Source organism: Cydia pomonella, chromosome 3 (genome assembly GCF_033807575.1).
Source record: "Cydia pomonella isolate Wapato2018A chromosome 3, ilCydPomo1, whole genome shotgun sequence".
Taxonomy (NCBI): domain Eukaryota; kingdom Metazoa; phylum Arthropoda; class Insecta; order Lepidoptera; family Tortricidae; genus Cydia; species Cydia pomonella.
Genome location: NC_084705.1, coordinates 18,195,298 through 18,218,247, shown reverse-complemented (window position 1 = coordinate 18,218,247; position 22,950 = coordinate 18,195,298). Strand labels below are relative to the sequence as shown.

The 22,950-nt window shown below is 37.6% G+C and overlaps 2 protein-coding genes across 2 annotated transcripts; one reads left to right on the top strand and one right to left on the bottom strand.

The window, feature by feature from the left end:
* Window positions 1–9: 9 nt before the first annotated feature.
* Window positions 10–22,641, top strand: LOC133516207 (armadillo repeat-containing protein 6 homolog). Its single transcript, XM_061849011.1, has 9 exons — window positions 10–258; window positions 388–531; window positions 845–1,062; window positions 1,446–1,602; window positions 1,750–1,885; window positions 2,730–2,895; window positions 10,146–10,239; window positions 11,354–11,503; window positions 13,812–22,641. Exons 1-9 carry the CDS (start codon window positions 142–144, stop codon window positions 14,025–14,027), a joined length of 1,398 nt encoding a protein of 465 aa, XP_061704995.1. The 5' UTR covers window positions 10–141; the 3' UTR covers window positions 14,028–22,641.
* LOC133516208 (tektin-4-like) lies at window positions 3,018–5,300 on the bottom strand. The gene has a single exon (XM_061849012.1). It carries the CDS (start codon window positions 4,388–4,390, stop codon window positions 3,149–3,151), a length of 1,242 nt encoding a protein of 413 aa, XP_061704996.1. The 5' UTR covers window positions 4,391–5,300; the 3' UTR covers window positions 3,018–3,148.
* Window positions 22,642–22,950: the final 309 nt, after the last annotated feature.

Sequence of the window (22,950 nt, the reverse complement as noted above, 5' to 3'; positions counted from 1 at the left end):
TACTATGACTTGTTTTGGTGTAGTTGTAGTTGGTAATTTCTTTCCGTGAATCACACCATATGAAGAATAAATTACTATTAATTGTGTTTTTACTAAATTTCGAATAAAATTTGTTATTTCAATATACGTAGCATTATAAAAATGGTTCGTGTTATATCTCAAGAGACCTATGATGAAGTGGTTCAAGAGAATATACAAGAATTTGACATGAGCCCGGAGGAAGCTATCCAAGATGCTATGAACCAGTTTAAAGCTCAGGTATATAGTTTTCTTATTGTGTATTCCAAAACCCCATTTTGTTTTTGAAGAACCTTCACAACAGCAAGGCATTTCTTTTCTTTAAAGAAAATGTATGACCTGAAATATTTTATTTACACATGTTTTCAGGGCGTTGATTTGTCAAATATAATAAAAGACTTAGTTTTAACATCCGGCGATGATCATGAGATCTCCAAATCAATTAAAAAACTGCAAAAACTCAAAGATGATGGTGACGACAGAAAAATATTAAAAGAATTAGAAATTTTAAAGGTACTTTATATTTTTAATATTAATATATAAGCGGGGATTTACTGTTTACGGTAACATGTCGCAACTTTGAAATATGTTTACCCAATGTTTCATTTAACCCAACACATTTTTTTAAACCGTTTTTCCCAAACTTTTGAAAAAAGCACACTTCTGTAGAAGCTTTTGGATTAGGTTAGATGAGATTGGTAACCCCCAAAAAATTCAACGGTTTTTAGAAAAAATGCATTTGGTCTAATGAATTACGGGGTTTTTAAGTAACCTCTGTTTACTTTATAAACTGTTTATTTTGCCAAGTAAATTCTTTTTCTTCTAGGCAGAGTGCAACAAAGATATAGCTCGTAGGGTTAAAGCAGGCAAAGAAGGTGCCTATACTTTATTGCTAGAATTACTGCAAGCTAGACATAAGATGACCCTGGTAACAGCAAATGAAAAAGATGCAACATTTATTCTAAACATCTTGAATACTTTAATAGCCTTAATGGATGTGCAGCCTGATTTGTTAGATCAGAAAGGTGCTGATGTTATTAAAAGGTATTTTGAATATATATATATTTGTTGTTTTCAAGCAAAAGTTTTCAAACCACATTGTCGCTTGTCATAAGGACTCTCTGACAGGTTATTCATATAAGGATACAATCCAATTTCGTCCTTATGGTAAGCGATAATGCCAATTCTATATTAGTTAACTCATTTTAGGATTTGTAATTGGGTTGCATCACTGTGTCACTTTCATTTAACACATTGGGGAAAGTGATGCAACTAAAACAGATCAATAACTAATCAAATTCAATTAAATGATAATAGTCTTACCACAAGAGCATGCTGTCCCACTGGTGTCTAGAAATGCCAATACTGCCAATGTGCATAATTCATCAAGCCACTAAGAATCATAACAAGAATGGTACCTTTTACAGCATTCTGGATAATACAGAAGATGACAACCTATTGATAGCCACATTGAAATGGATAAACACATGTTGTATAAAGCATGAAATGAACCGTCAAAGGCTGTTTGCAAAAAATATTGCAAGCAACTTGAAGTCTTTGCTGCAAGTTGAGAATAATGTTAAGGTAAAAATCAAAAGGCTCTTCATACTATATCATCATATTCTTTGTTGTACCAAATGGAAATCTGCTCAATTCAGCCCACTGTGCTGAACTTTCTCTTGAGGCTCGCTAGTAAATTTTAGTTTATTTATCATACAAGTTTATTTTCAGTTACTATCGGAGGTGTTATCAGTAATCCGAAAATTCCCCCTGGACGATGATATTAGAGTGGAATTTGGTAAAGCACATGACCATGCCAGGGAACTTGGTTTCCAGCTGCTAGAGCCATTAACTAACTTATTAAAAGGTAAATAAACTGCTGTTGTTAAGCAACAATTTATGATTAAGTTATCAAAATTCAAAGGTACAAAGACCGGGCGCTCATCTTTTTATTTCATTTATAAGAACTTAGTAATTCTGTTACAGAGATTTTTTAGTTGTTTTTTTAAATCTAAGTAGTTTATTGATACAGTGAAACTTATAATTAAAAAAATGTTAAGTAAACTTATTCTAGTTAAACACTGCTAAATGTGACATTATCTATGAAAAGGGATCTTATTGTCGATGGCGCTTATGCCGCACTGCGTAGCGCGGCGTTGTTTATAATATGAGAGCATCGTTGATAATGGCGTAAGCGCCACCGACAATAAGGTCCCTTTTCATAGATAATGTCACAAATGTTGTTTCAAGATATAGAAATTGCCCGTGACACCTGCACTAGGCTATGCCTGTCTCGTTTTGATAGATATGTTTAAATTTAATAAGATTTTTCTACTGTAGACCACTTCTGGGTAAAAGCCCCCTCAAGCTGTTGCCACCTGCCTTTGTCTAGTGCTACACTTTGCCATTCTTTGCCTGCAGTATCAACAATTTCGTCCTGCCACATGGCAAATGGCTTTAAATCGGGCGCACATTTACTAAGAGTCATTTAGTATAGTATATTTGTTTCAATAATGCATTTCAATGCCGGATTTAGAGGTCTGGAGGCCTCGGGCAATAAAGGAGTGAAGGCCCCCTGGTCCCAAATTATTATCCAAGTAAAATGGTAAATTTTCCGAAGTCTATTGTGGGGGCCCCTCTTTTGTGGAGGCCCCGGGGCTCTAGCCCCGGTTGCCCTCCCCTAAATCCGGCCCTGATGCATTTGATTGCAGAACACACGAAACCGCCCTTAGTATCAGAACTAATGTCGACAATAGCGTGTCTCCTAGTCCGCCACGAGCTGTGTGCTACGGTAGCAGAGGGTGGAGCAGATGTATTGTTCTCAGTGCTAGCTGACAACTCGGAGAATGCAGCAGTCGTGCAGCAAGCGAGCAAGCTGTGAGTAGTGGGTAGTGGGATAGATTCCTAATTGTATGTCCAAACTATAATTACATTATAATATTCAAGGATCAGGGAAATAAATAAAAAATAATTGAAATAAGGGTTAAGGTTACTTGTTTTTTAATGCATAAAATATACCTGATGCAGTGTAGAAGTAGATAAAGTAAATTTGCTAATAATAAATATGTAGACACTATAGCACTACTACAACTGCAAACAATTGTTCATATTCGCTGTAATGATAATGCTCCTAAAGGCCACACATCTTCTCTGCAGACTGATAGTGCGAGCGAAGGAAAAAACACCTATCATTATCGCAGAAAAGAGATTTCTTCTTAACGATAATCTCGTTCTCTAGCCTTCCTCGTTCGTGAATCAATTCGGCCCTCAACTTCTCAGTCTCTAATGAACGTTTTTGCAAAAGGGTCATGCTGTCGTTCAAATCTTTTACCTCTTCTATAAGACCAACTAAGGACCCTTCCCTACAATTCTCAATGTTGGGTCTGTAGTTCTTAGTATGAAGTCTGGTTTGAGCCACCTGGATCCGCTGGGACACTTTCATAATTTCCTCGTGCAATGTCTCCAAAATATTTTCAGTTTCAACTATTTTCTGCAACGTTAAGCGCAACTGATTCTCCAACTCGATTTTTACTTGTTCAGTTTTCGCGATTGTTTTAGATAATTCATCGTTTACTTTGATATCTTGTGAACGCAAATCCCTGGCCGTATTTATCAATGCCGCTTCGACTTTAGCTCTTAAAGCTTGTGATTTCTCCATCGCTATCTTAAACTGGTCCAAAGTCGATACAGTATTATATTCCCAAGACTGCACATTGGACTGGCCTTCAGATAATCTGGTAGCTCCTGCTGAATCCTTTATATTGACAGCCTTAGTTTCCAACTCTGCATTTTCACTTTCATATTTAAATGCCAAATATTTATTACTCCTATCTCTTTCCAACGCATGCTTCGCTGCTATATTCATCGCCATCTGATTCTCTATATCCCTAAGCATTTCTCTGTGCAATCTTTTAACATTTTCTATTAGAGCAGACTCTGTGAATAAAGCTTCTTGGGGCTCGTCGTAAACCAAGTCTGACTGCATTCTGTTCGCTCTGACATCAAGACACTCTTCAGTAATGTACTTGGGTATTTTCAAAGTATCCATAGCATTTTTGAGTTGCTGTCTTTGTGTTTCCAGGACTATTATTTCCGCATCGATGTCTCGTATTGCTCTTTCTAACTCTGCCTTCCAGTAATTAATGTGTCTCGCTCTATGCCTCAATTGACTTGTGCTGTTGCTGTAGTCGTGGCAGGACGTCTGGTTCACTTTAACAATGCAGTTTTTCGTTATTGACGTGTTCTTGTCTGTTGTACCGATAATATCTCCTTTCAGGACGTCCAAGTTATGTTCATGCCATTCTCTTACAGTCTTTAGACCGTAATTTTTATTTCCGAATGACAGGTAGTCTCCTTTTTCAGCTGAGGTCATGTTTATCAAAACAAATTTAGCCTTGTTATTTAATATAAAAAAAAGGTCTCTTACCCGGATGGAAGCGGATATAAAATTGCGCTGCCTTTTGCAGGCTGTTTAGCAGATAGACACGTACTTATTTAGTGATCAAACCATTTGTCGTCAAGGAAGTTATGTTGTTCTGTTAAATCAATAACACGGCTCGAGTCACAGGATACAAAGGCATGGCATAACCTACTTGTACTCTTCTAGGGGTCATTTTCCAGTCAAAAAATAACCTAGCAGTTTATGTTTAAATTGAATTTTGATTCGAACCCGATATAGGGGAAAGTGAGGGAATTGGAAACACTTTAACTTCTAATACTGAAAAGATATAATAATGCCACAAACCGAATATTTTTTTACGCTAACCGTTAGTTTAGTTATATGTCTAGCGAATATTAGAAAATAATAATTTTAAATAAATATTATCATACTAAATTTGGACGAAATCAAAAACATGCCGTTCCTATTTAACCGAAACCGTATGGGGTATTTGGAAAAAGTCCGAGGAGCAAATGGAAACTGAGAATTTTCAACCTAGTATCACTTTTCAATTTTTTTTTTACCTCAAGGCATACATACTATAACTGAATACTGAATACATAACTATTTGCAACAATAAATATTGGACTTTCAATCTCTTCATTGTAGTATCTTATACCTTTAAACGAGCAATTCTTGTATATATATTTCTGTGATCTCGGAAACGGCTCTAACGATTTCGCTGAAATTTGGTATATGGGGGTTTTTGGGGGTATACAATCGATCTAGATTAGTCTTATGTTTGGGAAAACGCGTGTTTTCGAGTTTTCATGCGTTTTTCTTTCGACGCAGAATATGGTCGCTAATTTCGTGTTGCCGGCCACTGTCCGTCTGGTCCAGCGGGTTAATATAGTACGGTCGCCAAGCCGCTCCGAGGCCAGATTTAATTGACTCAGCTCGGCCTTACCCACAACCGGTATCAATGTGTTCGGACAATTCTCCTGATCACCGTACATGCGGTAGTAAAGCGGAAAAATGGTGGAGGGGATAGTAATGACGTCACAAAGATGGCGGCCGGACCTATTCTTTTTGGCGGTGTATCTCGAAAACCACTTAACCGATTTTAATCATCGAGGTGTCAAATAATAGCTTATATAATGGAGATTATTTCCTTTTCTACAAACATTTACGGGAAACCTATAGGAAAAAAAATAATCACAAAAAACAGTTTTTTTATAAAATTATTATTTTTTATTTTGTAAAAATCTCCGTAAATATTAGCATTTCGCAAATTTTGTTTAATATAAAACATATTGCTTCATTATCAAGGAATATAATGAGCCTTAAAACATACAGATCGAGTAATAAACAATGAAGCTACACTCATTTATTTGCGCATGGGTAACGATAACTGGCTTTTACCGGTCGAAACTGTGGTGACTGTTACGATACGTATTGAATGGAATTTATAGAGTATCGGTTTTAATTACTGAAATTATAATTAAAATTATAAAAACCAGACACAATAATGTTACCTTACTTCGACGTTTAGTCTCTTTTTTCGTCTTAATCATAGGTAGGTACATATTTCTTTTTACTTAAAAATTTTATACAGGGTGAACTTTTAACCACCAGTCATACTCTGCGCAGCGACTTTATAGGTCATACTTAACAACTTTTACTATGGGACCAATTCCGAAATCGCGAAAAAAAATTTGACTGTCCCATATAAAGGTGCGACCAACTTTACCAGACCAACACTTTTCCAAACTGAGCTACAGCTGTCCGATGAAGTTAAGTACTTAGGACTAACTCTCGACAATAAACTCAATTGGAACAACCACATCAACAAACGGATAGACAAGGCGGGAGTTGTCTTCTGGCAGTGCAGAAGGATGATTGGTAAGAGGTGGGGACTCAACCCGAAAATTACCCTCTGGCTCTATAAGACGATAACCCCTTACTCTGTTACGGTGCTCTGGTTTGGTGGCCAAGAACAAACCTAGGCAACGTACGAGACAAACTACAAAGACTTCAAAGGCTCGCATGCGCGGCCACCACTGGCTGCACGAGGTCTACCCCGACTGCAGCCATGAAGGTCATGCTAAACCTTCCACCGCTGCACCTACACATACAGCAAGAGGCCAGTCTCTCAGCGGTAAGGTTGCGAACCCTCAAGATATGGTCTAACATCACAGGAGCTCTTCACACAAAATGCCTGGAAAAGGTGTATGACGAATTTCCAGTGCTTAGGTCAGGCACGGACCGGATTCACAAACAAGCTATCTTCGATAAAAGGTACAAAATACAGTTATATGAGGACGACAATCATGAAGGACTCAATCCCCGGGAGCTGAGAATCTTCACTGATGGGTCCAAAACAGACAGCGGATCGGGCTCTGGAACCTTCTCAGAAGACCTGAACATGTCGATCACCACTCCGCTAGGAGCCCATAACTCGGTATTCCAAGCTGAGTGCATGGGCATCATAAACGCGGCGGCTGCCATCACTGCAAGGAAGGTAGTAGGATCCTCCATCCGCATACTCTCCGACAGTAGAGCAGTCTTAATGGCTCTAAATAGCCATATAGTTACATCCAAACTTATACACGAATGCCACGAACGACTAATGGAGGTATGTCATAATAACAAGATTACCCTACAATGGATCAAGGGACACAGTGGATCCCGAGGTAACGATGCTGCGGACGAGCTTGCCAGGCAAGGATCGAATGCGGGGGCGATTGATCCGGAACCGATTCTTCCGATACCATTTAGCAAGGTACGCTCAATGCTGCTGGCACGTACAGGGAAACTACACACAGAACACTGGCTGAACCAGACTGGATGCAGACAGGCAAAAGAAGCCATGCCTGGCATCAACGGAAAACTCACAAGGGCGCTCCTGCAACTAGGGAAGGTCCGACTGAGTATGGTAACTAGTGTCATAAGAGGTCATGGACTATTTAACAAACATCTTTTCACAACAGGTGTCACAGACAGTCCCCTGTGCCGAGGTTGCATGGAGACAGAAGAAACAGCCTCTCACGTGGTGCTGGAATGCAGCGGAGTGACTCCATACAGGGCTAAACATCTCGGATCTCCGAGAGACCTCCCCGAGGTCCTACTCAACATCAAAGGTTTGATAGGATTCCTCGAGGAGCTGGGCTGGCAGGACTAGCCCACCCCCAACATATCACGCAAAATAGGCGCAAGTCGTCGAGTTGCGGAAAAATCGCCCGAATACAATACAATACAATACAATACAAGGTGCGACCAGATCGCAGCTTAAAAAACGGTCACGATACGGAATCGCAGTGACGCGTCGTATGCGTACCATTTTTGACGCATGCTCCCCACACCGCTGTTTAAAAAACGGTGACGGTACGGAATCGCAGTGACGTGCTTCACGCGAATCTTTTTTGTTCGCAAAACAGTTGCGTCTTTTACGTCACCGGTACGGTGTCTGCCATAAGATCCCGTGTAATATTTTTTGCGATTTTTACGCAGTTCAATTTACGGTGCGTCAGCTTATTTTAAGCAGCGGTGTGGCGAGCATGCGTCATGGACCCGGGTACGTCCTTAAACTACGTCCAAAAGAGAGGTATGGGCATTGTGAATGTCATCTCGCTTTGTGTGGTAGGGCACAGCCAGTAGGTGTCATTCCAGATCCAAATTTTCTTGCGTGATTCGGCATTGGTCCCATAATAAAAGTTGTTCAGTATGACCTGTAAAGTCACTGCGCAGAGTATGGCTGGAGGTTAAAATTTCATCTTATACCTATATTCGACACAAGTAGTAAGTACTTACAGACCAACTATGATACACATTTTGCCTGTATAGTGATACATAGTGAATAAATTAATACCTGATTTAAAAAATAAAACAAAAATAACAAATAGCATGTTATTTAATTCAGTAATCACTAATCAGTCTTAAACAATGAACATCATACTTTTAGATTAGACAACAAAATGTATATTTATACTGTGTTTCGACTTGAAAGATTTTACTGCTTTAAAACATAAGACAAACCTACCAACCAAATGTATAAAAAAAAATGTTTTTTGTGATTATTATTTTCCTATAGGTTTCACGTAAATGTTTGTAAAAAGGAAATAATCTCCATAATATAAGCTATTAGTTGACACCTCGATAAATACAATCGGTTAAGTGGTTTTCGAGATACACCGCCAAAAAGAATAGGTCCGGACGCCATCTTTGTGACGTCATTACTATCCCCTCCCACCATTTTCCGCTTTACTACCGCATGTACGGTGATCAGGAGAAACGCCCGAACACATTGATACCGGTTGTGGGTAAGGCCGAGCTGAGTCAATTAAATCTGGCCTCGGAGCGGCTTGGGGACTACTAATAGTAAAAGTTGTTCAGTATGACCTATAAAGTCGCTGCGCAGAGTATGACTGGTGGTTAAAAGTTCACCCTGTATAAAAATTTTAAGTAAAAACAAATATGTACCTACCTATGATTAAGACGAAAAAAGAGACTAAACGTCGAAGTAAGGTAACATTATTGTGTCTGGTTTTTATAATTTTAATTATAATTTCAGTAATTAAAACCGATACTCTATAAATTACATTCAATACGTATCGTAACAGTCACCACAGTTTCGACCGGTAAAAGCCAGTTATCGTTACCCATGCGCAAATAAATGAGTGTAGCTTCATTGTTTATTACTCGATCTGTATGTTTTAAGGCTCATTATATTCCTTGATAATGAAGCAATATGTTTTATATTAAACAAAATTTGCGAAAAGCTAATATTTACGGAGATTTTTACAAAATAAAAAATAATAATTTTATAAAAAAACTGTTTTTTGTGATTATTTTTTTTCCTATAGGTTTCACGTAAATGTTTGTAGAAAAGGAAATAATCTCCATAATATAAGCTATTATTTGACACCTCAATGATTAAAATCGGTTAAGTGGTTTTCGAGATACACCGCCAAAAAGAATAGGTCCGGCCGCCATCTTTGTGACGTCATTACTATCGCCTCCACCATTTTTCCGCTTTACTACCGCATGTACGGTGATCAGGAGAACTGTCCGAACACATTGATACCGGTTGTGGGTAAGGCCGAGCCGAGTCAATTAAATCGTGTTTCTAGAGGGCTTTTGAGATTTGGCGACCGTACTAATACGCGGACTGCTAAACGAGTGTTACGGGTTCGAATCTCGCCCGGTGACTAACTTATGTTTTTTTTTTATATGTTCAATTTTATATATAATTTTTTAATTTTTATTGTTTTAGACAAGTTTAATTTAGTAAAAAAAATTAGTTAAGCCTATACACCACCATATTACAATAAATAGTTATAACCGAGCAAAGCTCGGTCGCCCAGGTACTGAATCATTAAAAATATAAGTGGTAACGTTCTCAATTCCTTAGTTCCTAATTACACCAAGAAATTGATATCAATCAAAATTAACACCACTCATGATTATATTTTTGGTGAACTTGAAACCGCCTGGGGTTTTAAAGCAGATACCATATACAAGATAATAACAAAATCATAACAAAAGTTGAAAATATTTTTTTAGATTAATTGTGAGTAGCTTCCGAATCTTAGTCACTTAGGCACATGAAGGCCTCTTTATGTGTGTTAAACATACTCAAGATTTTTTTAATATAATAATTACCCGCCGTCTCCAATTCTCCCACTCTCCCCTAATGAATTGATGTAGCATCAAAAGTTTGATTACTTTAGTGTGATCTATACATTTTCAGGATAACAGCTTTAGCCGGTAACGACGACGTGAAGAGGCAGTTGGTCAAAAGTGGAATAGTGCCTATCATAGTGCTGCTACTCACTAGACATTCGGTGGGTTTTTTTACTAGGTACCAAACCACGATAGTGGAAAACTAGCTGACAGACCGACAGACGGTAAGCGTTCACCATGCCCATGGATGCGGGCAAGCCTTACAACATCAGGGCCTTAGTGTTATGACACGCGCTTTGCCGATCTTTTTGGGTTATTCCAACTAGTTACCACCAAGTTGTTACCAGTGGTAACTACTGGGATTTTTTTCCACTTTTTACCACTAGTAACTATTGGGAAAAAAAATCCCTCTAGTTACCACCAACTCGGTTTGGTGGTAACTACTGGGATTTTTTTTCCCAGTAGCTCCCAGTGGTAAAAGGTGGGATTTTTTTCCCATTAGTTACCAACAAAATGTTAGAGTTGTTGGTAACTAGTGGGAATAACCCATCTTTTTTGTTCCTCGTTTACAAACACTGAAAGAAATGTTTGCATAACTGTAACAAAATTTTGGTTACTGTTTACACAAAAATTGGGACTTGCGAACTATGTGTTATATGTTACAAAACCGTGTTTGGCTATCAGTGTTCAGGTACTGGGTATACACTACAAAATAAGTTTGTAAATTTATGCAAAGTTTATTTTCTTATAACCGTAGTTTAGTTATTTAGTAAAGTTACAAAACCAGTTCGGCTATCTATTTTTTTCAGTGAAGTAGGTACTTCCATCATAAAGTTTACGATCCCTGCAGTATATGCATTACATTTTCTATTTTAACGCAATAATTTCAGACTTAATGGCAAGTATATTTTTAAAGATTTCATTTTGTTATAGTCCGTTTTTTGCATTAGAAAGAACGTAAGCGATTTTGACGTGTCTTTTTATTGAAAAACACTTGAGAAATAAGTCATGGTCAAATATGTAACAATTATAAATTATATACGATTTTTTAGATTCTTTTGCTTAGTTACGGTTAAGTAAATGTTTTTCAATAAAATGACATGTGAAGATTGATTACTTATTTTTTTTCTAATGTCGACAAAATGTACTTAACACTAAAATGGAAACTGCCGTATATACCCTACGGCAGTATGTGCCCAGCAGCTGAACGTGCCGGTACTAGCCAGTGGCTAGTTACGATGAATCTGATTAAGTATAGATTTGTTAACTTTACAGAGCAATGCGTCAACAACAGCATCAACCCTAAAATGCATCGCGGCACTAACCCTGCGCGAGCCGCCGCACAGCCGCATGTTCTACGACTGCGGGGCGCCTGAGGCAATCGTCGACTGCCTCAAGAGGCACCCAGAGAACGAAGCAGTACAGGTAGTCAAATTAGAGAATTCGCATGATTAGATTTTTTGTGGCGGTATCCACAGACTTAATAATAGTGGAAGTGGTATTGTCTAAGAAAAATTAGTGCTTCGAATTTAACAGCTATTGGCAGCCACGACAGATAATGAAAACTGTTTTTTTTTAATGGCAGAATTTATAAAATATTTTTCTCCAATATGCTCGGAAATGTTCACCTTATTTTAGCAAAAATAGTACGGGAAGTTCTTCGTTATGGTAAAACTAAAATTAAAAAAAAAATCATTATTGTCGTGTTTTAGCGGACGGGAAAGTTATTACTGTATTGTTTTTTACTTTTTAAAAACATGTATCCATTAAGAAAAACGAAATTACAGCCAATTAATAATATAGCTGCGGGCTACGTCTACACGACCAGGTCAGCATCATTTCAAGCTATAGGATAGAGTCGTGTAAGAACGACGTGTATAATCGTGCGAATACTGCTTAATAAAACCAAAGACTATATAACTTTTATATTTTTTTAAGGATCTCATGCGTGCAAATACAGCTTATATTGGAACAATTATATTGAATGGTACTGAATGGCAGAATAGTTGTGGCTTTAACTTTTAAAAAATAATTAAAGAGGGAAATAGTTTTTGACGTTTTTGAAGTGAAGGTTCGATTTGAGTGCTGGTTCATGTTTAAAATATAATTATTTTACCTGATTTCCTCGCATGTTTGGAGAAAAGCACTATATATGCCTCGGCAGGAATAGCAATTCATGGATTCGTCTTCTTTGTCGGACTCCGCTTCGCGTCGTCCTACAATATCGAAACTCATACACGAATTGCCCTTTCCCGGCCTCTGCAATAATCTACTATTTCAACACACTTGCTCAAAACGACATTTTTATTCCACCGATTTTTGGCTCATAATCCTAGATATTAAACACGCGTGCTTTTTCATTATATCATAACACTAGTGCTTTTGATTATATTATCCGATTGATTTGCTAATAATATGCATGGAAACGGAACCTTCTTAATTTGGTCGAGTAATACATTTTTTTAATCAACTATTAGGTTTCAAATGTTAGTTCAATTCAAAGAGGCTCTTCACACCAGACATAATTTATAGATTAAATTATCCCGTAAATTACATTAATGAATAAACATAACATTTTATCGATTTGATCTCCATCCGTCGAATAGAAATACGAAAATATTAGCTTTTTTACATCTTTTTAATTGGCTGTTTGTCGATTTCGTTCGCGCCTTTGCTTTGCGCGCGCATTGGAATCGTGCGTAATATAAAACGCGGCAGCCATTTTCCGTATTTGTCATAAAATTGGAATAGTTTGCAGGTTTTTAGTTTATATATTTAAGAAAATATCATTTACAGTACATATGGGGCTACTTTATAGCACTAGTGCGAGAAGTAGCATATTATGTTACTGTGTCGAACATTTAAAGGGCCATATGTACTGTAAAACGTTGTACGATACATGTGCGAATAGGTAATTCGCAACTCGTGTCGATTTAAAACACTCCCTTCGGTCGTGTTTTAATTTATCGCCACTCGTTTCGAATTTCCTATTTTTCGCACTTATATCGTAATGTACTATTTCAATGCTTGAAAATGAAGAACACATAAAATTGACGTTGCCAGTAACACTAATAGAGGCAAGAGCCGAGAACGATAGCCTTTTATTATCAAAATCGGGTGAAAAATAATTGGCGGTATATGAAACTTTTATTCAATGGAAAATCAGCAAAAACGCCCAATCTTTCTTGGAAAACGTGCTGGTAGCTTACTTCAATGAACTGGCGAATTAGTGCCTACAAGGCCAGCACGCTTTGGTGCAATTATTCGATGTTAAAACTGTTAGCCACTATTTTTAAAATTGTACTTTTACTGTTTTGACAAATCTAATTTATAAGTTTTGTTTTTTCCTCGCAAGTGTGTTGAAAAACGTCGTATGAAACGCGTGTGCATTGGTCATTACCCACATCGGCTTTCTTATTGCGCCCTCGCTTACAGCTCGCGCGCACAATATCGCCTCGTGTGTAATGACCAACCTAGCACACTTGTATCATAATGTATTATTACAGTATATATGGTGCTACTTTTAGTGCGTAAATTAGCACATTCTGTATATAACTATGTCGAAAATTTAAAGGGTCATACGAACTGTAACATTGTCTGAACAACATTATTTATTTAAATAATGTTGTAAATAATAACTCCTATTTAGGAGTTTATACAAATTTGTGCAAAAGCTAGTTAAGTGCCACAAAAGATAAATTAGAGCAAAAAGTCTTATTTAAATGTTTTCCAGAAAAACGGGTGCTGGGCGATCCGCAACATGGTAGCTCGGTGTCGCGACATGAACCCCAAGTTCAAGGAGTTGGGCGTGGAACCTATCCTGTATGCCGCTTACGAGAGGTTCCTCAAGGACTTCGGTTTCGACGTCAAGTCGGCGCTGAGAGATCTCGAGTGCGATGTCAAGTTTGACGAGCAATGGACTGGCAAGGGCGTAGAGTTGCAGCAGTGAAGTCTTACACATTTATATAATGGGAACCAACCTAAATTGGGTACTGTGAAAAATGAAAATATTTGTTTAGAAAAATGTCAACATAAATTTTCCCAGTCATAGGACTGGGAAAGTATTCACAAATTTTTGTTATTGCAATCTTTGCTTTTAACTAAATACAGTAAATGTTAGTAGAATAACCTTTACATTGGTAATATTAATATAAAGAGTAAGCACGAAGTTAGGCAATAAAAGACTGCTCGAAGATTAATTTATGCTTTATAACTGCACGGCTACACTGTGTAACAATACAAATATCCCATTAAAAACATATATGTGAAATGAGAACTAAGTTCAATATTAATTATTAATGCGTCGTTGTTGTCTTTGCCTACAAATACGGATGCCAAGTTCTGTCTCGAAAATCCTGAAATTTTAGTTACAAGAACATGCAAAATTCTAAAATGAATTGATTGTTTCTTGATACTACCACAATGTTTGCTACTTAATAGGAATAAATATGTATATATTTTCTCCAATACGCTTGGAAATGTTCACCATATTGTAGCAAAAATTGTACAGGAAGTTCTTCATTATGGTCAAACTCAAATTAAGAAAATTCAAACCATTGTTGTCATGTTTTAGCGGACGGGAAGTTATTACTGTATTGTTATTTTCCTTTTAAAAAACATGTGTTCACTAAGAAAAACGCAAACCGCCAATTAATATAGCCGTGAGCCGCATCTACACGACCCGGTCAGCATCATTTTAAGCTATAGGATAGAGTGAGATGGTAAGATAAACGACCTTACAAGTCTCGTTCTTACAAGACTATCGTGTATGATCGTGCGAATACTGCTTAATAAAATGAAACACTATATATTTTTTATATTTTTTAAGGATCTCACGTGTGGCTTGTATTGCAAAAATATATTGAATGAAATGGTACTGAATGGCAGAATAAGTTGATTAAAGATGTGCCTTTAACTTTTTTTTAATAACTAAAGAGAGAGGAAATTGTTTTTGACGTTTTTGATGTAAACGTTCGATTTGATTTGTGCGATTTGTGAACTTGGCTCTCATTTCCCATTTATGTTTTTGATGGGGTATCATTACTTTTTGTGCAGAAATTATTACGTTAGTGTTAATCATTGACACATTTTTTTTTACTCTATTTTCTACGGTTACATATAGTTTTCTTTTTTGAATTATTTTCATGTACCTTCGAAATATAAGAATGAATTTGCCCATTCATTCTGCTATTATTATTCGGCCAAGTCGGAGCGATATAACGTGCGTAGGCGGTTGTATTCTACTATATAGATTTCTTGTGCCTTAATTTGATTTGGATTTAGATCGATAAGATGTACTCCATCTAAGGTTTGAACTCTAAGAGAGTGCAGCATAAACCTGCCCTTTGCAAAATATTGAGAAGCCTATATCAAGAAGAGCGCTGTCAAGACTAAGGTCTTGTGATTTGTAAAAGCATAGGTATGCTAAGCAAACAGGGAAAACATATGCAAAGTAATATCTCCTTACTGATTATTGTCATGAATAAATCACTCACTTCTTTTTCACTTCGACTTCACTGTAACTTTACCTTAACATCACTTTAAGTTCGTTACTATGGATATATAATTCATCTGTATTTTCATTCTTTGTTATGACTCTTATCTAATAATTATCAATACATGATAATTGATTGATTGATAATAATTGATTGATTGATGATAATTGATTTTATGTATGATGAAATAAAATGAAAATGAAATGATTTTTTTTCCATCGTATTATCAATAATTTTCAGTTTCCGCAATTTTTCATCTTTAGGTATACACACCTCTTCCTCCTCCCGTTGCACGGTGGGCTGACCTTAGGCCAGAACTCAAAAAAACGCATGTGGTATTTTTTGGTTTCCAATGCCTGAATATTAATAGCTAATAAGTGTACTTTTATCAGGTATAAATAGATCCCGCATAAATAATTACTTTCATTCTCTAACAATTCCGAGAATTTTGCCACGGCTCATGGGAGCCTGGCGTCCGCTTGACAACTAATTTTTACGAAAGCGACTGCCATCTGACCTTCCTACCCATAGGGTAAACTAGGCCTTATTGGGATTAGTTCGGTTTCCTCACGATGTTTTCCTTCGCTGAAAAGCGACTGGTAAATATCAAACGATATTTCGTACATAAATAATAATAATAATTTATTATTATTGGTCGTTGGGTATTGAGGACGAGGGTATTATACAGTCGGTGAAGGAGCGCTTTTTCAGTCGGCTTACAAAAGTCCTTAACAGTCTTTTGTCAGGAGGCAACAAAGTGCGCGCCTTCAACACCTGGGTAATGCCCCTACTCACATACTCCTTTGGCATACTAAGGTGGACTCAGACCGAGCTGGACGCCTGGATCGGAGGGTCCGACTACTGCTCACTACACACCGTATGCTACACCCACGTTCGTCAGTTATGAGATTGTTCATCCCACGGAAGTGTGGAAGTCGAGGCTTCCTAAACGCCAAAGATCTCCACAACCGCAAGATGTGCTATCTCAGGAATTATTTCCTTAAGAACGAGTGTGGGATGCATCGTGATGTGGTGGCAGTAGACAGGAACCACACGCCGCTCTCCTTGGCAAACGAGAACTGGCGCAGACCTGTGGTACTAAGTGCATGCGGACCGCAAGGCGGCGTTGGGAGAGTAAGGTGCTACACGGGCGGTTATACAAGGCCCACACCGGACTTGACGTAGACCTGCTCGCGTCGGTGAACTGGTTACGATTCGGGGACCTCTTCGGAGAAACCGAGGGTTTTGCCTGTGCAATTGCGGACGAAGTTATAATGACGAACAACTATCGGAAATATATCCTGAAGGACGGTACAATCGACATTTGTCGGGCATGCCGCCGTCCCGGAGAGTCACTCAGGCATATCATTTCCGGTTGTTCTCATCTTGCTAACGGCGAGTACTTGCACAGACATAATCTCGTAGCCAGTATTATTCACCAGCAACTTGCTCTTCTATACGGCCTTGTGGACCGCGAAGTACCGTACTACAAGTACTCACCTGCACCAGTTCTCGAATATGGTCGTGCCACGCTCTATTGGGATCGATTGGGGCCGCACGGTGGGTTGAAAATCGGCCTTCATACACAGATAAAAAAGATATCTTAATTCAAAACGCAGAACTCTCTTGCGCACGGTTGCTTAAATTAATAATAAATTGCTTGGTCCAATAAATATGTCTTGAGTTAAAAACAACATATTTTTTTAAAGGAGAATAAAAAATATTTAATAATATCTTTACCCATTTTTAAAGCGAATGGTAGTGATTTAAGATATTAATTATTCGCCGCAAGAAAAAAAAACGTCTTAGCAAGAGATATAGCACGCTCTTAAAAAACGGTTTTATCTTGAGTAACTCTTCCTCAAACCAAAAATATTACCAAATTCCAAGGAAGAAGCACCAAAATTTTCCTTTGAGACTTTTAAGTTTTTAGGCAAGAGCGATAAATTCTTGGTTTGATGTTTTCAACCTACAGTCAAGAGCCAAAGCTATTTCAAATAAGAAGCACCAAAATGTTGCTTTGAGACTTAAGTTTTTACGCAAGAGCGATTAATTCTTGGTTTGATGTTGTCAATATACAGTCAAGAGCCAAAGCTATTTGAAAGAAAAAGCACCAAAACTTTGGTTTGAGACTTTTACATAAAATAGTATCAATAAATTTGATGAAGAGGACAAAAGCGCGGTAAGAGCGTATGACTTGCAATCCGGAGGTCGCGGGTTCAAACCCCAACTCATACCAATGAGTTTTTCGGAACTTATTTACGAACATTTGATATTCACCAGTCGCTTTTCGGTGAAGGAAAACATCGTGAGGTAACCGGGCTAATCCCAATTAAGGCCTCTAGTTTAACCCTCTGGGTTGAAAGGTCAGAAGGTCAGAAGTCGCTTTCGCAAAAACTAGTGCCTACGCCAATTCTCGGGATTAGTTTCCAAGCGGATCCCAGGCTCCCATGAGCCGTGGCAAAATGCCGGGACAACGCGAGGAAGAAGAAGATGAAGAGGATTATTGAAAACTACAAAGATTTCAACGAATGACGAAAATCATGTTGGTTTAAGAAAATTTATTCTTTATTCAAGACAAACTAAACTTGGCGCTAAGAGATTTCAGCTCTAGACATAAATAATATCATATTTCACATTGAGTAACGTACTCTTGAACCAATGCTTTTTCTTGTTTTTATGGAGAAATATAATTCTCAATTCAATTATGAGTATCTAACCCCAAGAAACAAAGTTTCTTGGCACAAGTTCTTTAAGTATTGCACTAAGACAGTTAGGTTCAATTTAAAAAATACAATACTTAAAACAAAACGTAAACGCTCTTGGTGAGAATAATGAGCTTTTTTAAAAAAAACTTTTTATAGCTCGAATAGAGAGAGACACGAATTTTGAATAGTTTACAGGAACAAGTAGAAGACATGCAGTTAAGTTTAATTTATAAATGGGGATTTGACGGTGCTTCCAGTCAACGCCGGTACAAGCAGAAAATTGGTGGCAGTGAACAAGATGACTCAAGCATTTTTATGACGACTTTAGTGCCACTAAAGCTTATCTCTGGCGACAAAACAATATGGACAAATCCAAAACCATGTTCTGCTTCATATTGTCGTCCAAAGCAATTTACATTTACTAAAGAGAACAAAAACTTCGTTCTAGCTCAAAAGAAAAAAATGGACGATGAAATCAAAGACCTTTTTTATTAAATAAGTGCATACGGTAGAAAAGTTCGCGTTATGTCAAAATATCCTTAATAATTGGTACTTAAATCATCTGCAAGGATATTACTCATATTACGGTATACCTTTAATTTTTGAAAAAAAAAACCGTTTTATTCGTACGCTCCATACATTTGATTAGAACAAAAATTCACTACGCGTAGGTTTTTGGTTCGATCAAACTCAAATTTATTTTTTGTAGTCAATGTAACGAGTATAACCGTATTACAATAAAAAAATAATAATAAAAAAAGTGCAACCCGTAGGAAAATTCTAATTATATGGAAAAATCAAGAATAATTGGTTTTAAACTCGTCCGTCAGGATAGTCATAGTCATAGTATATTTATTCATGAACAATACAGAATTGTGCTTGAATATACATGAAGTGAAAAACAACAACAAAGAACTTATCAAATGTACCTACAAGTAAACAAATAAATATCAGTATAAAAATACGGCAACATTTAAATACTAAATAATAACAAGAGAAACAATACTTAAGACTTAAACAACATTAAACACTTCATCTACCGTATGAAAACATCTTCTCAACAAAAACTGTTTCAAGTTGTGTTTGAAGATATTATACTTTGAAATTGTTTTAAGCTCTTCAGGTAATTTGTTAAATAATTTAACAGCCTGGTGTCTTGTACAGTGCTCCTCTACTTTGGATAATGGACGGAAGTTAACTTTTATATTTTTGGTGCGCGACACTTTGCGCATCTCCTGTTCTTCATCAGTTTCAAATCTAGAGCTATGTTTAACGAGATCCGTGAGTAATATAAGCACATATAAACTAGGCACCGTAAGGATACCAAGTTTTTGAAAATATTGCCTGCAAGATGTCCTTTGTGGGAAACGAAACATGATTCTAATAGCTCTTTTTTGAAAAATAAGAGCTCTATTGATGTTATACTGGAAGCTGTTTCCCCATAGCATAATACTGTATCTCAATTTAGCCTCTGTCAATGGTCTATGTCAATTTCATCTCTGAGGGTTCTCAGGGCATAGCATGCTGAACTAACTGCGTTCTCAATAGCATCCAGCTCCTGTATCCAATTTAACTTAGAATCGAGACATATACCGAGAAATTTTACACTATCAACTATTGCTACGGAGGTTCCATTTAAAGCGATTTGAAGCTTGTCAGTTTTTTTAGAGTTTTGATTAAATAGCATTATTTAAGTCTTATCGGTATTTAGGCATAGATTATTAAGAGTAAACTATTCGTAAAATGAAGATAATGCAAGATTTACTAATTCATTGAGCTCTATTATGTGATCAGCATGAATCACTGCATTCGTATCATCAGCATACATTATTAAGTTGCAATTTGGTACTACATTTGAGATAAATTTGACAAGATCATTTGTAAACATAATGAAAAATACAGGACCTAAGATGGACCCCTGCGGCACACCTCGTCTTATTTTCACTGGTGCAGACTTAAAGGATTTTACGCAACCATTTTTTATATCTTTTATTTCTACGTACTGGATACGGTTTTCAAGATAATTACGTAAGAGTCCGTAAGCTTCTGTCAGGATATTACGGTTAACTTTTTGTTTTCGGAGAAAATTCGGTTTTTCTGATACGCGCCATAAAAAGATTTTGAAAAAAAATTATAACTAATTATTTTTCCAACCAAATTAGCTAAGATTAATTTTGGGATATAATAAAACCCAACAAAAGCTATTCCAATAAAAAAAGTTCAAATTTAAGACTTCGGTTTCTATTTATATGAAGGCCGATTTTCAGCCCACCGTGGGTCGTGCTCGTCGACATCACCATCCCCCATGATGAGAATCTCGTGAAAGCCGAGAAGGACAAGTCCAGTAAGTACCTAGACTTGGGTCACGAGATAACCGCCATGTGGGATGTTGATTCGACGATCATTGTCCCGATAGTCGTTTCAGCGAACGGTCTCATAGCGAAGAGTCTCGACCAACACCTTGAGAGACTTCTCGCTAGGTGGTTGGATCAAGGGTCAGATGCAGAAGGCGGTGATCTTGGACACGGCGCGGATAGTCCGGCGGTTCCTCAGGTTCCTCTCTCTGCGGCCCGGACCACCGGCAGCTTGGGCCTTGCCCCGCTGCTGGCGGCACCCTAGGTTAGATTTTTTATATCTTTTGTATTGTTTTGTGTTTTTATATTTTACTTTTATATACATATTGTAAAAAACCTAACGTAAGAAAAAAAATTAAATAAAGGGAATAATGATAATAATAATTTAGCCTATACACGTCCCACTGCTGGGCACAGGCCTCCTCTCATGTGCGAGAGGGCTCGGGCTATAGTCCCCACGCTAGCCCAATGCGGATTGGGGACGTCACATACACCTTTGAATTTCTTCGCGAAGATGTATGCAGGTTTCCTCACGATGTTTCGTACATAAGTTCCGAAAAACTCATTGGTACGTACCGGGGTTTGAACCTGCGACCTCCGGATTGCAAGTCGCACACTCTTACCGCTAGGCCACCAGCGCTTCTTTATACACACCTAGGGTTGCCATCCGTCCGGGTTTTGTACTAGTTTAGAGGGCATCCGGGGAGCGTCCGGGAGGGGGCTTCATTTGTAGTCTGGGTTTAAAAATTTAAGTCTTAGGCCGCCCGCGACACGCGCACAATCTGTTTAAAAAAAACCTGTTGACATATCCGGGTTCTGGACTCTAAAATCCGGGGTTTTCACGCGTCTTGTCCTGGTTTCCAAATTTTAGAGATGGCAACCCTATACACACCTAATATACCTAATCTTGATGCCAAATATAAAGTTTATATGTCAACTGTCATCGGGAAGTGGGTTAGGTTTGTTAATCTAATTATTATCAATGCCTATATTAATGTTTCCATCGAATTATCAATCAATTTTCAGATTATAATTTTTTCTTCTATATACACCTAATAGTCGAAGTTAGATGCCAAATATCAAGTTTCTAGGTCCTCTGGAAGTGGGTTAGGTTTTTGACTAATAAGTCTTATTTAATCGAATAATAATCGGTATATGATTTTTTCCATCCAATCAATCAATTTTCAGTTTTGAGATTTTTTTCTTCTACATACACCTTATAGCCTACCAGATACCAAATATCAAGTTTCTCATCTGGAAGCGGGTTAGGTTTTTGATCTATAAGTCAGCCAGTCACAAAAATGCCAGTTATTAAACGTTAATTTTTCATTTATCTATAACCGTTTGACCTACGTTGATGAAATTTTACATTTTAGATAAGATAAGGGGCTTGAGTAAATGTGCCAAATTTCATATGTGCAGGGTAAATGGGTTTCATTCAAGTTATGAAGGTGTCAAAAGTAGAGATGCAACGGATAGTGGCTTGACCGAATACCGAATATCCGGCGGAGCCATCGGCCGACCGGCCATATTCGGCTAGAAGTTCGCGCGTGCGTGCGCTGTGTAAGTTGCAACTTGTTTCTCACTGTAGTCTTTGATAGAAATTGCGGTTATTTTGCACGCACTGTGTATTGAATTGCAAACATTGCGTGCGGTGCGTTCGTTTTTGTCATGTGTGTAAAATAGTACATTACGATACAAGTGCGAAAAATAGGAAATGCGAAACGAGTGGCGATAAATTAAAACACGACCGAAGGGAGTGTTTTAAATCGACACGAGTTGCGAATTACCTATTCGCACATGTATCGTACAACGTTTTACAGTACATATGGCCCTTTAAATGTTCGACACAGTAACATAATATGCTACTTCTCGCACTAGTGCTATAAAGTAGCCCCATATGTACTGTAAAGGTATATTTTGTATTATTTTTCTCATGTTTTTGTACTATATCTATCTATGAATATAAAGGTAGTCTGAAACATTATACTGATCTTAATAATTGATTACTTGTAGTTTGTTACTTTTTTTACCCCTCGTTTACCTACGTGTTAACGTCCTATTCCAGGGGTTCCCAATCTTTTTCAACATGCGGCGCAGTTACAAGTTTAGTATTTTGCAACGGCGCCCTTGTAAATTTAAAATCACGGTCGAAAAAGAGTGACACGACGCTATATTATTTAACGCTGCGAGCGCTCAAATAGGTACCCGCGAATATTTGTGGTTTCGGATAATGATAGAACTCACGGCGCCCCTCTTTACTTTCTACGGCGCACCAGGGCGCCGCGGCGCACACTTTGGGAACCCCTGTCCTA

Excerpts from the sequence above, each read along its gene's own strand:
- LOC133516207 (XM_061849011.1), top strand. The coding sequence starts at position 142 with ATGGTTCGTGTTATATCTCAAGAGACCTATGATGAAGTGGTTCAAGAG. Across the intron at positions 1,886-2,729 it reads ATTAACTAACTTATTAAAAG|AACACACGAAACCGCCCTTA; the intron begins GTAAATAAACTG and ends ATTTGATTGCAG. Across the intron at positions 2,896-10,145 it reads GTGCAGCAAGCGAGCAAGCT|GATAACAGCTTTAGCCGGTA; the intron begins GTGAGTAGTGGG and ends ATACATTTTCAG.
- LOC133516208 (XM_061849012.1), bottom strand. The coding sequence starts at position 4,390 with ATGACCTCAGCTGAAAAAGGAGACTACCTGTCATTCGGAAATAAAAAT.